General features: G+C 40.2%; 1 protein-coding gene across 3 annotated transcripts in view; it reads right to left on the bottom strand.

The window, feature by feature from the left end:
- Nucleotides 1-13,139, bottom strand: part of adam12b (ADAM metallopeptidase domain 12b) — a 93,008-nt gene that overhangs the window by 499 nt on the left and 79,370 nt on the right. For 2 of the 3 annotated variants that reach the window (XM_044373057.1, XM_044373059.1), the window contains 6 exons: nt 11,173-11,250; nt 9,663-9,771; nt 9,106-9,292; nt 7,766-7,874; nt 5,844-6,095; nt 525-688 (listed from right to left, as the gene is read on the bottom strand). In XM_044373057.1, the coding sequence (XP_044228992.1) occupies nt 525-688; nt 5,844-6,095; nt 7,766-7,874; nt 9,106-9,292; nt 9,663-9,771; nt 11,173-11,250 (899 nt within the window). The remainder of the gene's footprint in view (nt 1-524; nt 689-5,843; nt 6,096-7,765; nt 7,875-9,105; nt 9,293-9,662; nt 9,772-11,172; nt 11,251-13,139) is intronic. The other variant, XM_044373058.1, reaches the window with a different exon arrangement.

Raw genomic sequence — 13,139 nt, 5'->3', positions numbered from 1 at the left:
ACATTATAAGATGCTGTCACATTAACATAAAAGATGCAGCAGTGCAACATTAAATGCACACACAGAGATTAATTCCACATCTTATTAAGAGAAGTGTAATATATGAGATATATGAGAGATATGAATGAAAAGTGCCGTTGAAGTTGAGCTTTTTCTCACGTCTGATCCCTCGCAGTGTGAGGCGAAGACAGTATATATAGTAATAGTACTCTACACTCTACATATAGCATTTGAGCAAATAGGAATTTGCTGTGCATGCCTCTCACACACACGATGATTATTAATTAATAACTGTAAGAGAACAGAAACCACTCCTTTTCCTTGCTATCATTACCTTCCCGCAGTGCCACTACTCGCTCTCGTGCACTGGGTGCCAATTATCGTGCAAGTGTTAAAGCTTTTTCTGTAAGGTTCTTGTCACATCTAATTAAAGTTGTAACTAACATTTATATAACAGACACCTACTGTATGTCTGAATGACTTTAGATAGATGGAGCATATGATTCCTGTCACGTTGTACTGACCTGCTGGGTAATGGGATGGTGGGTGGAGTGGGGATAGGTATGGGCAGGGGTCCATTTACAGGGATGTGGATCCCTGCTGGTGTTGCACTGTGACCCAGCCGAGTGCTCCTCCCTAGCGGGTCGGCAGGAAGAGGTTTCTGGGGTGGACTGGGTTTCTCGAAATCCTGAAGAAGAGAAGAGATGCATGAGAATAGTATTAAGTTCATCAGATCTGTGTGTATATGTGTACGTATATGTACTAATAAAAAAAAGATTTAGTTCAAGGTTTAGTATCTTGAGGAATTACAGCATTTTTTTTTCAAATTAATCAATTTTCAAATGCAGATTAGCTTCACTGAAAGCTTTAAAACTGTACTTAGTCTTGAAGCGATGTCGAAATATCCCATTCCTTAGCTGGCATTAATTTGAAAAACACCACAAAGCACATTATCCTTATCTTGAGACACAGTGTGTAGAAACCAAATCCATGAAACCTGAATAATATGTGGCATGCGACCTTCTATCTCCCTTTAAATATGGATTATCTGTAGAGCAGCTATCTGCAGACAAAAGCAGACACGTTTCACTAGAGGGCACTGTGTTATCAGCAGCTTCTCTGAATTCCCACAGTTAACATGAGATGAATCCCAAACCTCCTCCTCGTCCACCACCACCTCTGTGGCGGTGCTGTGTGAGTGTGGAAGGTTATCGGAATGAGGTGCCATCATGTGTTACTAATCTACAGCGAGGAGGCGAGGCAGTGATAAACATCTGCTACCAGCAGCCAGGCTACCGTCACGCACACACACATATATATATATATATATATATATATATGTGCACAGTACAACCCCCCATCCGCCCACGCCATGCCACAACACACACACACACACACCCACCCCGCCCCACACACACACACACACACACACTCAGAGGAATACACAGTGATGGGACAAACTTAAAGTAATATGCACACAGCAAAAAAAAAAAGAATTCTACATCATGCATGAGAAGGTTTAGAAAATTCATGAATACAGCCAAGATGTGACTGAGTTTGTCTCATCAACATACAGAGTTATAAACCAGTGAGTGTTCATTGCTGTGTGACCCAGAGGACTCCAGTGCAGCCGAGTTCACGTCAGGAAGACTTTGCATGAATGTGATTTTTACCTGAGTGACCTAACTAAGAGTGATTATTATGATTATTACTATATTACAGTATGTATGTGCTGTTCCCATGCATGTAGATGCAGAGAAGGGGTTTCTGGCACAACTTCACCTACTTCCAAGGTGCACTGAGAAGGGAAAGTCTAAAGTCTAAGTCTAAAGAGGTCAAAACTCTAGCAACACTTGTACTATATAGAACGACTTTATTGTTTGACCAACGCGTTTTGGCTTGTGGCCTTCATCAGGGTCGTCATAAAACACATTACAAACAACATTTCTGTTCCCATGCATGCACTATATGAAAGCACCCCTGTCCACATACTTTTGTGTACTTTTGGTCTGGGGGTGTTTTTCATGTTTTGGGTGTTAGGCACCTTAATTCGAATTTCCAAGTGGTAACTACCACAGCTACCACAGACGTTTTCTTCGGCCCAAGGTAGTGGGGCGTGTTTCCACAGCGTGAAAGGAAACACCTCGCACTCCTTATTTGGAATACCCTGCCTCAAAATGTAAAAAATGACACTGACCATAAGCAGCAAGTCTGGGCTTCAAACAAGCGTCAATGCAAACCAATAGGTGATGTCACACGTCAATACGTCTATCTTTATATAGTCTATGTTTCAATTAAATGTTAATGCTGCAGCATAGATGATATTTTAGACACGCTTCCAACTTTGCGGCAACAGTTAAGGGAATGCCCTTTCCTGTTTCAACATGATAATGCCCCCCTGCACAAAGCCAGGTCCACAGAGAAATGTTTTTCCCAGCTTGGTGCAGAAGAACATGACTGCCCTGCACAGAGGCTCTGACCTCAACCCCAACTAATACCTTCGAGATGACTTGGAACAATGACCGTGAGCCAGGCATTATCCAACCTCATTGATGCTCTTGTGGCACAATGGGAGCAAATCCCTGCAGCTAGATACAAGGAGCACCTGCACACTGAATCAGAGCTCCCTTTACTTTTATTTGCGATGTTTTGATCAACTATAGGTCTTCCTCAGGCAAAAACTCTGCAGCTAGGCTCCAAAGTTTTGTGAAAAAAGAGAAAATGAAACGTTCAAGAATCACATATGGGTGGAATGTTTGGATGTCCAAATACTTTTGGCCATGTAGTGTATGGGAGCAATGTCTTAGAGATCCCATGAAATCAGTGACATCAAAAATGAGCAATTATTTGAGCTATAATAACATATGTTGACCATATTTGAAGAACACATGATTTCCAATGTATCACAAGTCACACTTGTATATTGTACCACCTATACTCCACAGTGAATTACAGATAATCAGTAAGAAGTAACTGAAACAACATCAATTCAAACAATTCATACAAGCAAAAAGATGCCATATAATATTCATTAGCTGAGGAGCACTGTAGTAGCTTCTTAACTGAGAACAAAATGTTTTTAAAAACTTAAAATTTGCCAAATTCTCCGCCTGCAACAGCCCAGAGCTACTCAGATGAAGTTAAAAACAAGAGATGCCCCACAGAGGTTGAAACGTTATGATGCTTTAATCAGATTGAGCTCCGTTAGCAGCACAGCAGGTTGGATTCTACATCACAATCCCATGTGGATATTGTTCTTACTTGTTGAGAGTTTTGGGGTAATAAAACATACACAGTGGGGGATTCCTGTGATCCCATTAGAGGAATCTGTGTGAAAATTAACTGAAACTAACTGTATTTCACTGACTTCCACACACAGCGCACCACCCACTGTGATCTTAACTTCTGACAAACTCCTACATGTGTAAGTTATGGCAAGTTTAGTTTAAAAGAAGAGTAATAACTCTTCCTCCAGAAACACAGAAAATCAGGCTCATTTTCCAGGGAGTGTACAAGAGAAAACAAAGATGTAAACGCATAGATGCATCCACTCAAACGCAAGAATAATCCAGGACCCATGTGCATTCTAATGCCGCTCTTGGCAGAAAACCTCACACTGTAACTGGAGTCTTGCTGGTGTTCACATGTCTTAATTCAAAATGAAGGATTGCACTGTCCTCTGTGGCTTGAGAAAGATCTATGAGCCTTGGGCTTACAAGCACCTTTCAAAACTCACCAGAGGAACTGAAAAATGCGTGGTCGTCTGGCCAAAAACAAAGCTATTTTTCTAAGTTCCTGAAAAGATGACATTTTGGGAGAGGCATGGTTTTCCCTCAACAGTGTGATGAGACTGCAGTCTGCTTTTGCTGAGAACCTGCACTGGGTTAGAGCTTATTTGCTTCACATTTATTTGACTCTACAGGTATCTGATATGTATTTTTCCCTTCAGCCGGCCAAGATAATAACAAGCAGCTTTGTTTGTGAGAATTCTCAGCTCGCACGCTGTTTTCTCTTCACGTATTGCTTCATTGTAATAAATGCAGAATTGGCTTTATTCCCCTGGAAACACCTCGGCGTTAATAGTGTGCAGTCCACACAAAGGCACAGATAGCCTGCGAAAAAGTCATAAAAGAAGACATATTGGTATAGACAGCAGGAGAGCCTGTGTCAAGTATTACAATACCCTTGTAATACACTTTCAATTTAAGGATTGATGCCCTGTACGTCCTTGTTGGCCTGTTATTAAATCTCAACAGAACCTTCTATCCTGTCTCTAACCTACATGTGCCATCTATACTTGCTCCATCTGTTTCATTACAGCGAAATGAGCTAGTAGATATTAGCAGGTAGCAGGGTTTCATTGTTTTGGCAGGCTTGTGAGCAGCCTATTTATAAAGCAAACACTGGCCTTTCAAGCTAAAGTGCATCTTTAGTTGGCGCACATTCATAGCTGTATTGGTGATATGCTGCACTGCTTGATGTGGACACTACAAAACCATCTACAGCTGCTTGTGTTGCTAGTTGTTCCTGCTGCTCACCTGAGTGATTAACCTTGGGAGATAGAAAAATTTGATCTGCACACGCTTCTCCCTTAAGTCCTTCACGCTCTGGTTTCACATCTGGGATTATGTTATGCTCTTTATCCAGCAAAGACAAAGCGTCATATCACAAAGCTAATGTCTTCCCCCCCTTTTTTTTTTTTAAAGCGGCACACATCTGCCAATTTCCTCATGCACCCCGCTGCGGCTCACACAGACAACAATCCTCACTACGCTGGTACACAATCGAATCAGGATTTGGATCAACTGCCAGAGCAGACAGATGGATTTACTATCTCCACTGCATCCAATACTGCTGGTGCAGCAGAATCCGGCGCCTTAATCAGGAGTTGGGTCACAGGGAAGGAGACGGATTGAAATTTGCAGTCGATATGTGGGCAAGCAGGCTGACCGCAGTGCAGAAATGCAGCGAATTCCTGTATCCAACACTTTGCTATAACCTTTAAAAAGATGATACAGGTGGCTGTACAAGTTTTAGACCATTAGCTACAGTTTGCATAAATTGTACACTTCCATAAACCATTTTTAAACAGTACCTGAGTTTTTTAGATTGATTTCCTACCTTTCATTCCATGCCATTGGTTTTAGCTTATTACAGTATGAAATTCATAAGACTTTTGCTAGACATAGGTAATCCATCACAGTGAGCACTTCTCCTGCTTTATTATCGTTGAAGTTACATTACTACCAAGAGGTAATGCAGAGTGAGCAGGAAATTATTTGAAAACTATTCTTCATTGCTGTTTTCAAGAATAGTAGGATGTTTGAGAAATGAATAAAATCACATTATTTTACAATGTTTGTGCTTGTTGTATGTCTCATACTTTGGGTTGGATTTCTTGACAACATACAGTAGTTCATGATTGCAGTGTTTTTAGCGGCTCACTCAAATCTCAAAGGTCCTGAAATGCACCACCAAGAAAGTGTTTTCCAAAGAGTTACTCACAGCGTCATTAACATGCAATGAGAATGTAACTTGACAAGAACAGTTTCAAGTTTCAAGTCTCTGCAGGTTTATTTTCCTACTTTTTTCAAATAAAATGAAACGAATGGTTGCATTGGATATAGAAGATCAATGTAGAAACCTAAGGTATGGTTTAGAAAACGGTCAGGAGTAATGTACAGTAAAGTGTGCACAACGTGAATTTACAACATGCAAAACTGTAAGAATGGTCCATTAAAGCTGTGATCTACAATTTATGACACAGTAAAAGCTACAAATTTGAGTGAAAACAGAATGTGTGGTAAAAATAAAAGCATTCATTGACATTTATGGAAACAAACCTGGTCTATTCTGTATGACGACTGCTGGCGTGGCAGACTGAGGAAAGGTGGCACTCTGGGTGGCGAGACGGCGGTGTGGGCAGGCAGGACTCTGTGGTGGACTGGAAGAGGGGGCAGGGTGGGCTGGCCCACACTCAGGGACACCGGCATGGGCTGGCTGATGTGCAGGGGCTGGTAGAGGGGTAGTCTGCGCAGGCTGTGAGAGTGGAAGTTGTGGGGGGGAAGAAGAGGCTCCGCGCTCAGGAGAGACGGCTGGAAAGAGGAGAGAAAATTATTTTCAGCAGTTCCATCAGTTATGCGTTACAGTACGCCACCGCTACTCTTTTTAAAAGCATGGGTGTTACTAATAACATTAACAATGGCTCAAGTCAATCCAGTTGACCCAGTGAGCTATGTCAGTGTGACAGTGAGCCAGTATGAACAATACCAGTCCCCTGAAACTGAAACACCAAAATGGAACTTAGCAATCATTAATTTTAATCATTTACATCTTTTCCTACTTACTTTTCCTACTGTGACTTGTAAAAATGTGTTAGTTATTTTAACAATTCGGTTAGTTTATTGACAAAAATACAAGACGGCCAGCTATTTTGATGATGTTTAAGACATTTATGAAGCAAAAGTGCCAAATACTCTGGTTCCAGCTTCTCAAGTCTGAGGAATTTCTGCTTTTCCCTGTTTTGTATGATTGTAAATAGAATAGTTTTTGGTTGTAGACTTCAGATAGTCATATAAAACAAGTTGAACTGGAGGTTTTCATAGATCCACTTGTTTTCTAGTAGAGACCTGAGCCAGGACCCCATCAGAATGAACATCGTTTTTCTGTTGTGGGTCTCGGGTTTGTGTGTCAATACGTGTAACGCCTGCGTGGACTCCCTATTCGCTCTGATCATGTACTGCTTCATAATCATCACAGGCAGGAGAACATTTTGTTTTCTGAGGGTGAACTGTGAAGTACAGAAAAAAAATACATGTATTGCTTTTCGATTGATGAGTGCTGCTCATTAATTCAGTGCTAGTCTTCTCTGTTTTAGTGTCTTTGGACTGATTTTGATCATGATTTCCTCTGGTCTATTTGAAGCGGGTTTTACTTCGTCTTACTTACTGGATCAAGATGGGTTCAGGTAAGTTTTTCACTGGTTCAAAATTTTGGATCTGTAAACACCTCTAATTTGAAGATGTCATATATATACCACATTATGACAACTTATAGACTAAACAATGAATAGATTAACTGAAAAAATAATCACCAGATTGATCAATAATGAAAATAATCAAAGTAATAAGTAGCAGCCATAGTCTTGTGAGATGATTATTGAAAAGCTATAACCATAGTCATATAGTCATAAGGCATAAAAAGTAAAACTCCACTTCAGTCATGAAGCTCTCATTAGTGTGAAATATTTGATGTCAGAGTAAGTCGTAAAACCGGAAAACAACATTATTAGATATGATAATAGAGTAATAGAATATATAAGCTATTTTCTTCCCGAACTCAAATCAATCTACTCAAAAATCTTTTTTTATCACAAACAAATAAAAGGGGCTCAAATAACATCATCCTGAGACTCATTTAAATGGTGCAATCTCTCAATTAAAGTTTCTTTCTCAACAATAGCAACTTAATTAATATTTCTCCGAGGGAGATATAGTGAGGCTGAATCAATTACTCGGCTTGCCGTCATCTTGTTTTGTTAACAAGACTGGAAGCATGACGAATCTAAACCGAGGCTTAGTTGCAGGTTAGTGAGGGGATCTAACAGAGTATGATTACAAAAGAAATCCAATCAAATGGGCCATGACAGAAATGAGCACACAAACACATGTATACAGTAAACATATAGGTGTATATGAACAAACGGGAACAGTATACAATAGTACAGCAAGCTGTTTGATAGATGAAGTAACAGCTAGTGACTCACCTTATAAATGTTGGCTCCGGAGGGTTTGGGTGGAGGCTTGCGCTGTGGTGTGGGTCTGTACATGGACTGAGTCCTGATGGGGCTGATTGGCCTGTTGGCCTCCACAGATCTATAAACACAACAACAGTATTTTAAAGCCCACTCCTTAATAAACATTTCAGTTATATTTAGACTAAAAGTTTTGAGTTTTACTGTAGATGAAAAGTATTTTTTATGTTTCTCAGATGATCATGTATTTCCACTCATTGTTTTCCCATTTGGTTCAAAAATATTACTTATATAAACAAGAACAGAAAAAACTGTATAGGTTGCTACATAATGAAAGTTCTTGAACTTTGAAATAGCAGTTTGACAAAATAGTCTTAACTTAATGGCCACTAATGTCCACTTTACAGCACTACAAGACAGAGAAAATGCCATCTCAAAAATTAGTATCTTTAAGTGTTGTCAACTGTGAGTCATTTAATTTGAGTGAGTAAGGAGTTTTTTTTTTCTGCAGGCCCATAGTTTCCAAATAATTTAATTTTGTTTATTATTGGAAACGTAATTTTCCATGTTGAATTGTATGCTTGCCTGTATTCTTACTTTTTTATTCATAGAGCATAGTACAGAAGACAAAGTTCTGTCTTTGCAATGTAATGTAAGAAGACTTGGTCTTTTTATTTCACCACTGCAACTGTATTCTGGTGTCTTGTGCATCCATGTGGGACGGGCACTTGTATGTGCATGACTGACTAACTAACTAACCTGCTGTGCACTGATTAAAAGGCTCTGATTACGCTAGAAATTCATCTGAATTAATTAACTTAAACATTAATTTCAACACAACCTATATTTTCCCTATGATTACTACCAAATTACATTCTCCTTTCCAGGAATTTCTTGGACATCGGTGCTTGGGTAACTTTTTTTATTCACATGTGGATCATGAATTCTACCTATAAGATAAGCAGCACATTTGGCTGTTAAGAAATCGTTGCGCTCTGGTTATTTCTGAACATATCAAACTCATTAACAGGGAAAGAAAAAACAGTTTTCTACACAAGAACAAGGATTTATTTTATTTGCCAAACGTTATGTAGAGCCATACCCAAGAGCACCCAAGCTAAAAAATTGATTAAATGTATTAAAAAATTAATGAAGGATGTTAGAGCCAAATTGTAAGGTATTACTTGAAAATGTTTCAAATGGTTTATAGCATTAAAATAACATAACAATGTTACTTTATCTGATGTTATTTTAGCAAAATTCCCCAAGTCTAAGCAGCCTCACAACATGTCGCTGTGCCACAATCAAACCCCACTGCTTCTCTGTTTTTATTTTGTAGCAAGACACGTCACCTGAGTTTCTCCAAGGTGCTCTTCTTATTGGTGAAGAAGAGGCGCAGCAGAGTCTTCCTCTTCAGAAAGATGATTACAGTGGCTACCAGAAGGCTGACCAGGGTAAGCAGGATTGCCACAGTAATGACCACGCTGTCGGCTGATGCCACATATGACAACACGCACATTAATACACAAACACGCACATCTACAGCACAGAACAATGACAGGACATAATGCAAAGACCGTTACAGCTAGGCCACGGTCAGCAACACAGTTTGAGATTCACATTTCACTGCTCATTTCTGCTTTTCACACTGAGGACTAAAATTCATTTTCTTCCTCTTTCGAAACTATAGACTGTGCAGTATAATGTATTGCCAGGTGGTAGGGGAGTTTTGCTGTTCTAGGAAAGTTTTACTTGAGTCCAAACCACACATCAATCCGGTACTGGCTCTGCAAGAAAGAGATGTACAAGGTGCAGCTGGTGCAGCTTTGTGTTGCTGGTTATTTCTGAGTTACTGCTGTTGTCTGTCTGTCTAGATGAGTGAGGAGGGAAATTAAACCGTCCACACTACCTGCCAGTCTCATTGGCCCGCTGTCAATGCTTCCTCCAAAGCCTGCTTTCTCACAGAACGGAGGCGCCCAGTGTGCTTCACAGTGGCAGTTCTTCTTGTTGTTGCACACCTGCAAATAAGGAAGTTTTGCTATAAATTACATCAAACACTAATAATGCTACACTCGCTCTTTTCCTTTCTCCTGCATCAAATAATATCAAAAGACATTTGTATTCTTCCCAGACATAAATGACATATTGTCCAAACATGATGAACCGAATTGGTTTACTTTTATAAATAAACCACTCTCATTCGGTTAGTCTTAAGTGCTTTCAATATAAGAGGACACTGGCTGTTCATGTGTGTTGTGTGTGCACTAACAGTCATAATAGATAAAACATGTGCATGAGAGAGTCCATCCCATAAAGCCTCAGGTTTCCAGTGCAAGAGTTTGATCCAGGAGGATTCCCTGGCGAGGTAACGCAGTCCAGCTGTCAGTCGGAGGGAGGGTGGAGAGAGGTGCAGAGGAGTCGTGCAGCTGTGGGGGATTTACATTTAGCACAGACGTACAGTCGAGTGCCTTCCCTGCCTCCAGGCTACGGACACTCCTTCGTGTCGGGTGACGGGGTTAAGAGGCACTTGGGGGCTCAGAGGGAGGTATGATTTGGGGGGGCTTTATGTATTTGTGACACAATATGAGCAATACAATCATAATTTTGTCACAAGTAAAGAGTACTATCATCTATCTCTTATGTCGAATTAACGCAAAAAAAAGGACACACAACATAATAATGTCAAATGTGAGTAGGTACCTAGTATTTTAAAATCATGCTGAGCTGAAGATACAAACTAAAAACAATTATGCTCATTTGCAAAAGCAATGTCTAATGACATCTAATATTAAACACACACTGACCAGTGACAAGATATAAGAAAAAGTTGAAAGAATCTATAGTTTCAGGATCAAAGCTTTGTTTTCTCACTGTATATAATCTCTATAATTGACAATGAAGATCAGAGACCACTGTAAGCTAATCTATCCCCTGGTGAGTGTTTGATTCACGGAACAGAACAACAAAGTAAATAAAACATAAAAGCACCCCGTTTCACCCACCCCTCACGTTTCTTGGCAGTAAGTATTGCTTTTAGACTGCAACCGAACTACCGTTGTGGTCTCCCCCTGGTGCACTGTATCTTCTCTCGCTGTATAGTCAAAAGATGATGGACAACATATTAAGTGGACCATAAATGATGCTGTTAAATGGGATTGATTTAACCTCAGAGGAACAATGAAGATTGATTGTACAGAAAAGGAGCAGCTGCCATAACTCATAGGCTGCACTGTAAATACGCTGTTGCTCTGCTATTGTGTCCAATTATAGGGCAGTGAGACCGTATCCAATTTGTTCAGCTGGTCAAAAAGTGACTAAATAGATTAATACAGAGTCCTCACAGGGCTGTTACACTGCTACACAGGTTATAGTCCATAATTTAACACAAAATATTGAGCTAATAGGAACTTTGCACTCACCCCACGTCCATTGCACTTTCCAGAACACTCATGCACACCGAAAACACTGACGTTCTGGCACTGCCGATTCAGGCACACCTATGAAGAGAAAATCATCATTGAGCACTTTTAAGAGGCAAAAAATGGAGAGCCAATGAAGATGAACATAAGAACTACGACTAAAAGAAAAAGATGTGAATGGATTGCAGTTCTACAGCACATTTGGATCGAATCTTGTCTTGACTCCCATAAAGTAGCAGGTGCATGACTGATGCCTGCTGCATGTTCTCATAATCTTTTAGTGGAGTGTAGTTCTGTTTACATGTCTGTTACCACACACTAGCTATTTTAATTATGAATTTAATAAAAATACAAATAGTAAAAGAAGTACAGTTTTATTAAGAACTGAACTGGCGAAAAAATTGAACAGTTTCTACACTCCAGTAGCTGCACCACACATATTATACACACCCATTATTGCAGTTCAGGAGGTGTCCTCCAGAACAAACAAAAAACGTCAGCTTGGAAAAAGCCAGGTGCTGCTTTTATGTAGAAAATAATGCCTGCTTTAGACAAAAGCAGTTCTGAGCTCTCATCTTCCTCAAATTGCCAGTGTGGTGAGTCATGTGCTGCCAACTTAATTACCTGATTGGCATGGAAAATAAAAACCCCTTTTTTTCTTGTGACAAAGACTCACCCTCAGGCCAACAAAATTTCCAGATAATGTGTGGAGCTCACATATGCTTTCAGACTGAAACCACTGTGCACATAGAGTTCAAAGGGGTACAAAGGCCTTGTAGCACCAAGGTCAAGTCCCTTGAAGCCAAAAGGGCTTATGAGAACTTCTACGAGTATGAGAGTCTACTGTTTGGTTCCCCATTCTATATGAGACATATTGAGGCAAATTTTCAAGTTAAATCCACAGCTGCAGGCGTTTTTTTTTTTAAATGCAACCTTCTAGTTGTCAAAACTAATGAGGATCTGCGATCTGATTTGTCAAATCTTGTCTAATATCATCACTATTTCCAGAACTGGTAGGAAAGCATAGATGAGGCAGGTTGACCATGGATTGTCTGGTGTGTCCTGCTCAAGTGTATTTTTTCTTTTTCTCCAACAAGAGGTAGTGTGTGAAAAACATCTTGCTTGGTGGCATAAAAAGACTAGAGAGGCCCAAGGGCACAGCAAAGAAAAGCAACGCTTGACAGTTTGCATTACCAAGACTCTTTGCATCGAAGTTGACACCCAAGGTTGTACTGGTGCAACAGAGCTGCTTTAAAAAATAATGTTTATCTGTTTACTTATTGATATGAAGTAGCAGAGGAAGTTGGTGACACTTCCCATATGAGATCCATATCATATTCCTTTGCAACCAGGTTTCCATTAATGTAGGCTGTGAACAGACTTTGAAATTTCATCTGAAGAGACTTGTAAGGAGACACGTGCTCCAGCCTGTACTGTAGCAAGTGGTGTCTTGCTTGGCAGGAAAAAGGCCCAGATGTCACTGGTGTGGTTGAAGTTTTGAAGGCGGTACAAAGTGGTAGAAAAGTTGAGACGCACACGTAATAAAATTACTGGTTGCCACAGGGACACTAAGCAGATGTGCGTATATGGATCACTGGATCGGCCTCGGAGCTAACCCTTGAACCATGCATAATGCTATGGGAGTTGGTCCAAGAAGTGGGAACGGGAGGCAACCATTGCTGCCTCTCCTTCTGAGCTTTACTCACAGACTAGCTGCTCTCATTGGTTAGAGTATCCTTATCCACACTGAGCAAGCCAGTGTCAGCCAGTGCTGTTAAGATTTTCTCCTACAGGCTAAAGATCAAATCTGAAATCTGACAAAACACAGAAGCAACAATGTCAACTACGGCACTCAAGATTTAACCTTTTCTTTAGGAAGGATAACCTCAGTCTCTGCCTCAGCTATGAATACTTCATATTGAACTACAGTATCTGCTCAAGGCCCACCAGCTCTACTATTACAGTGC

This window comes from Thunnus albacares, chromosome 14 (assembly GCF_914725855.1).
Source record: "Thunnus albacares chromosome 14, fThuAlb1.1, whole genome shotgun sequence".
In the NCBI taxonomy this organism is placed as follows: Eukaryota; Metazoa; Chordata; class Actinopteri; order Scombriformes; family Scombridae; genus Thunnus; species Thunnus albacares.
The sequence above is the reverse complement of the archived record's forward strand: the minus strand, read 5'-3'. Positions and strand labels throughout refer to the sequence as shown.